At 44.0% G+C, this 6,000-nt stretch overlaps 1 protein-coding gene across 1 annotated transcript in view; it reads left to right on the forward strand.

Moving 5' to 3' along the window:
- Window positions 1–5,048, forward strand: part of birc6 (baculoviral IAP repeat containing 6) — a 120,454-nt gene extending 115,406 nt beyond the window's left edge. The window contains exons 68-70 of the mRNA XM_075473107.1: window positions 404–592; window positions 3,294–3,428; window positions 3,807–5,048. Of these exons, the coding sequence (XP_075329222.1) occupies window positions 404–592; window positions 3,294–3,428; window positions 3,807–3,986 (504 nt within the window). The 3' untranslated portion in view covers window positions 3,987–5,048. The remainder of the gene's footprint in view (window positions 1–403; window positions 593–3,293; window positions 3,429–3,806) is intronic.
- The last annotated feature ends 952 nt before the right edge of the window (window positions 5,049–6,000 follow it).

Genomic DNA, 6,000 nt, shown 5'->3' on the forward strand with positions numbered 1-6,000 from the left:
ACATCATCATTGTTGGTGATAAAGTGCCTCAGAGCAGACAGAGCGATGGAGGAGGACGTTTTGGTCTCCTTGAGACAGTTCAGGACATTTATCGGCCGTTGATGAAGAAAGTTTTAAGAATGCTGTTCTATGGGGCCAAAGCATTTTGTCTGGCGCTCAGTGTCTAACATTTCCAAGATCATTTCAGGAGTGTTGAGGACACTGAGGGGATGTGAGGCGAATTCACTCATGTCCCACAGAAATATCCAAAGGTTGTAGTGGTTTTTATCTCAGTTCACCTGGACACCACATCATGCAACCAGTTGTATGAAGAGTTTTATCCGGACTCCAGTGGGAATCCCGGATCATTTGGTCCCATAGTTTCTTGACTCCCTGCCTGTTCTCATTCATTCCTCCTCTGTAGGTGCTCGTGTCAGTGCAGTCCCTCATTCTGGTGGCCGAGCCCTACTTTAATGAGCCGGGGTATGAGCGCTCCCGCGGCACCCCCAGCGGCACCCAGAGCTCCCGGGAATATGATGGCAACATCCGACAGGCCACGGTCAAGTGGGCCATGCTGGAGCAGATGCGCAACCCATCGCCATGCTTCAAAGAGGTAGGAACCAGGATTTCAGAAACGCATTCACACCTTTAATGTCTTCTATTCATTTTGAAAATTCTTTTTCAAGACACCCCAAACTCAACAGAACTAAGACTATCACTTTTTAAAGAATGTTTTCTATGTTGTCTAAAAAATAAAAAGCTTAAAAACAAACAAGCCCATACTCAGTAAGAGCTTAAGAGGTTATTACTGTTTTGTTTTTTTAAATGCGAGCATATAATATTTATACATATGTATTTAACATCTGCAGTATGCAGTCTTCAAGACAGTTATTTTTACATCTTTATTTGGAAACTGAGACTTTCATCACCTTGAAGAATAAAAAGAAAAAGAAAAAAACTGTCTTCAGCAGTCTGGAGTGAAAGTGCCTTCACAACCCCAGTGTCTGGTCAGGTCATTTTAAACCTTTTTAAAGGTTTAAAATCACGACACTGCCATCATCTTCGATGATTTCATCTGAAAACTGGTAAAAAGGGGTTTCTTCCAGGTAATGTTCAGTCTGCCGTAATCCCCACATACCACAATTAGATTGACAACAGTACACTCAGATTCTTTTTTCCCCGGTCCAAACAATTTGTTCAGCCTTGTGGTGAAATTGGTATTTTTGCTATAAAATGAATTCCTTCAGTCAAACCAAGTTCAAACTCATTTGTCCTTCATATGTATCCATTCTAAGCAGGTTTCAACCATAAATCTCTTTAAATGACCTCGTACGAGAAAGAAACACAGCAATAAGCTTATTTTGAGGAATTAAAAGCTCATGAAGTTTATGTTAGTTACTAAAGTTAGGGTTTTTCCTCAGGGGTTACATATGGTCTCACCATATTTCCCACACACATCTGACCTGGAAACGCTGCCTTTGAGCTGGGGATTGCCACCTTTTTAGATGTCACTGAAGCTGTTGGGGGAGTGGATAGGGGTTGGCAGGAAGAGTTGAGTGAAGGGAGAGATGAATACATAAAGGAGAGAGAGATTAAAGTGGGCCTAAAGCTCCTTTTGCTGCTTCTCTTGGTAAACTGCAAATCATTGGCCACCCTGAGACCTGATCACCACCGGAGCAACGGCTGCAGGCGGATCCACACAGCACTCGCTGCATGCTGATGGCTCGGCCCCTGGGACTGTTGCTCGGTGCTGGACTGGAGGGGCATACAAGCAGCTTCGCACCATTTGTGTATTATTTTTTGATGAACCATCTCAGCTGCTTGGATATTTTTTATGCTCTGCCACATATTGTTCAGATTTGACTATTTACTTATGTATGGGGATATTTTATTCTTTAAGGCCTAGCTTAAGATTTTAAGCACAATTTTCCTACTCCAGACAAATATTGTAGGTTGAAAAAGCTCAGATCTGAGGTCAATTCAAACTTTGATCTGAGGTTCAACATTGTTGAGAACAGCCATGCTAATGTGATGTTTTCAGAGGGCAATACCACAGCAGACTCCAAGTTCTCTTCAACAGTCGGGTGAATAAAGCAGTGAATAATCAGGGGATGCTTTAATTGGTGTTCCTGCATGGCAGCTGAAGCTGCATGATAAGCTTCAGTCAGAAGAGTCGCAGGTTAAGAAACATCTGTGTGTGGCCTCCTGTCGCTGTGCACAGATGTCACAGCTCTCCAACATTAGAGCAACGTGTTGTGTGGTTGGGGTTAGGGTTGGGGTTAGGGTTGAGGTTGGGGTTAGGGTTGAGGTTGGGGTTGGGGTTAGGGTTGGGGTTAGTGTTAGGGTTAGGGTTGAGGTTGGGGTTAGGGTTGAGGTTAGGGTTGGGGTTGGGGTTAGGGTTGGGGTTAGTGTTAGGGTTGAGGTTAGGGTTGAGGTTGGGGTTAGGGTTGAGGTTAGGGTTAGGGTTGGGGTTAGGGTTAGGGTTGAGGTTAGGGTTGAGGTTGGGGTTAGGGTTGAGGTTAGGGTTAGGGTTGGGGTTGGGGTTAGGGTTGGGGTTAGGGTTGAGGTTGGGGTTGGGGTTAGGGTTAGGGTTGGGGTTGGGGTTAGGGTTGAGGTTAGGGTTGGGGTTGGGGTTAGGGTTAGGGTTGAGGTTAGGGTTAGGGTTGGGGTTAGGGTTGAGGTTAGGGTTGGGGTTGGGGTTAGGGTTAGGGTTGAGGTTAGGGTTAGGGTTGGGGTTGGGGTTAGGGTTGAGGTTAGGGTTAGGGTTAGGGTTGGGGTTAGGGTTAGGGTTTCTTCCACATTTTGCCCACACAGCCCTGGAAGGATCCCTGTGGTGTAAAGTACCTGTTTGGGAATCACTTCTTTACTATGCTGCTATGTATGGGCAGTGAATCAAGTAGAACCAATCTGTTTCATTCTGAATCAGCTGGTTTGGGCTTTGGGCAGCTTTTTCTGTTTTTTTGGGTGTAATGGCTCAGACTCAACCAGGCAAAGGAATGTCAGGGCACAACCAAGTCTCACAAGGAATGCTCTGATGATGAAGGTTCACTACAGGTCTGAGTTTTCCTGAATGCACTCCTGTCTTATCTTGGCTGTCGTCCTCAAGTTGTCATCATGTTAAAATGTAAATCTTTGGTCTAATCTGAGAACTTGAAGTTTTCACTCCAGATTGCTCTCCATCCAATATCTGCAGCGTTGAAAGAATATCATAAGTTATTTACATGGCAGGAAGGGAAAAGGGGGGCTTGCATAGTATATGTGTGTATGTATTTGTATTGTATGAGTAACTGTTGGGGTTGAACACTGTGTTGCAGGTGATCCACAAGCATTTCTACCTGAAGAGAACAGAGATCATGTCTCAGTGTGAGGAGTGGATCACTGACATCCAGCAGTACAGCAGCGATAAGAGGGTGGGCCGCACCATGTCCCATCATGCCGCTGCACTAAAGGTAATTTCATTTAGTCTGCTGAACGGGAAAGAAAATGCAACAATAAAATAGGACTTTTTGTTCTGCTTTTAACTGGTTTCTGCAGCCAGATATTCGATCATTTCTTCAGCGTAGACACCGCAGACATCATCCAGCAGACCAGTGGCCTATAAAAGCATGTTCACTCTGCGGCACAGCAGAGTTATTTAGAGTTTCATGTCAGGAATTCTTGTCACCAGGCTGCTATTAACATGATATCAAAGGAAAAGGCTGCATCTTTAAACTCCTCCCAAAGGTTACTGAATGTAACGGTCCAGCTGTAAAGCCCAGAGAGCACCAAGCTTCTTCTCCTGAAGTGGCTCCTGATATCAGAGCTCACTGCATGCTTTCTCACTGCAGAGACACACGACCCAGCTCAGAGAGGAGCTCCTGAAGCTGCCCTGCCCCGACGGCCTGGAGCCCGACAGCGATGAGTTCTCTGAGAAGAGCGCCGCCCTCATCCTTAAAGAGTTGCCCAGTCAGGAAGGAGAGAAGCCCGGCAGCAGCCAGGACAGCCACTGCAGCGACGGCCAGCTATGAGCCTTCCTCCAACCTCTCTCCTTCTCTCCCTGTCCCCCCCCCCATCCTTCACTTATTACTCTTTCAAAGACTCAATGGCTTCAGAGGGCAAGCCACCACTTTGTCAATATTTGTATGTAAAGATCTAATAGCAGACTAGCAGAGGACGAGGGGGAGCGAGTACCAGAAGCCAACCAGATGAACTCTGAACTATGCTATGCCCTTATTGATGAGTCAACAAAAACTTTTATTTACCTGTAAAAGAGTGTAAACATTTTGTGCTTTTTTCCAATTGTGAAATAACCACTGATTGGTATGTTATTAAACTTGTTTATGTATTATACATAATGGCAGAGGAAAATTACAGATTATATAAGGGAAACAACCTTTAGAAAAGAATGTTTACTGAATGTTTTTTTTTTCCTTTGTGTTTCTTTTTGACTATTAGAGCGAAAACAGTTGTAACCAAGAATATATCGGTCATTCTAAGGATATAATTTAAGAAAAAATAAAACACACAGGTAACAGAATCCAAGATAAATCTCCTCTGATTATCCTTTGCGCCATTTGATTTCTCTAGAATCATATCCACTTGAAAAAAGATTGAGATGGACATTCTTAAATGCTGTTATCCCTTTTACAAGCTCCAAATTAAAAGGCTTAACCATGCTTTGGATAAATATTTGTCGCCTCTCAGAACTTCTCCATGACTGCTTTTTATTGACATGACTGTAGATTGCAAGACTGTGTGTCAGAACCACATGGGAAATGTACTTCGAAGGCTTGTGCATGTGTATGTGTGTTATCTGTGCGTGTGCAACAATCCTCAGTGAGATGCAAAGCTGTGATGTGCCTTTGATCTACACTATACCACCAAATACTCCAACAAAGTACCTTTTAATGATTTATTTGCTATTTCTACAGAATTCTGCTCCGTCTGACATGGAAGAAACTGCTTTGATCTTTTTTTATTATGTTAAATTCCAATGAACAAAGAAAAAAAAATGCACTTTCTATTTTACTCACTCCTTAGAACAGTCACATACTCCTTTTGCTAGGACATTAAATGGAGCTTGAAAGTAAGGACTGACTGTGCGAATGCTTCTTTCTGTGTTAAACAGGACATCTCTGAGCTGAAGGAAGGGAAGTTGTGAAGCTTCACTGAAAACCAAAAAGATGTTGCAACCATCACGGCTCGTCAGGCCATTTGTCTGTCTGGTTGGACGGGATTTTACGGTTCCTTTAGTTTTAGTTTTTAGAGTCTAATCACTGTAAAAGTGCCCTGGGGCCATGCTAATATGTTTAGCTGCTGCAGCTATTCATTGACTGACCACCACTCTGGCTGCTTCTGTTCAGTGTTCTGCCCCCCCCCCGGCTGTATGGAGACACACCCACCTGGCCTTCAGCTCAGTGGTGCTTTAATGCGTATATGTGTGCAGTCTATTGCTCCGAGTATGTTTGGCAGTCCAGCCATGGCATGAAAGTCCCTCTTAATTTGTACTTGTTGGACAGCGGTGTATGGGAATCTGATGTACCATGGGTGATAAACTGATGAGAGTTTTGATGACCAAGGGGAGCACACGACTCACAGAGGACTGGGACACCCCCGATCTGTCTCCAATCTCCCTCTGAAAGGTTCCAGTGGCCAAAAATCCAAGAGTGGTGAGGACCTGGACGTGTGGTGGAATTGGGTTTGATCGACGTGTTTCTCTCTGGAGTTGTGGCTCCAGCAAGCTGCATATCTGCAGCAGCACAGTCCTCGGCAATCTAAATCGTGATGTCAACCATTTGTCTGTCTCCGTAGGATATCTACACGGTCTCAGAACACACGCTCTCTTCCAAGAGCCTGATGCGCTATGGCATCCAAAAGTAACAAGTCAGCCGCTGGTTACACTTCCCATTGACCTTGTTATATACAGACTCAAATTAACCTTCAATTACTGCATAATTTAAGTCAAACAGAATAATGTCAGCATATTATGGGGTATAATGTATATATTTAAATGTTTGCTTCAAAGTAATTAAATATACAATC

This window comes from Odontesthes bonariensis, chromosome 2, assembly GCF_027942865.1.
Source record: "Odontesthes bonariensis isolate fOdoBon6 chromosome 2, fOdoBon6.hap1, whole genome shotgun sequence".
NCBI lineage: Eukaryota > Metazoa > Chordata > Actinopteri > Atheriniformes > Atherinopsidae > Odontesthes > Odontesthes bonariensis.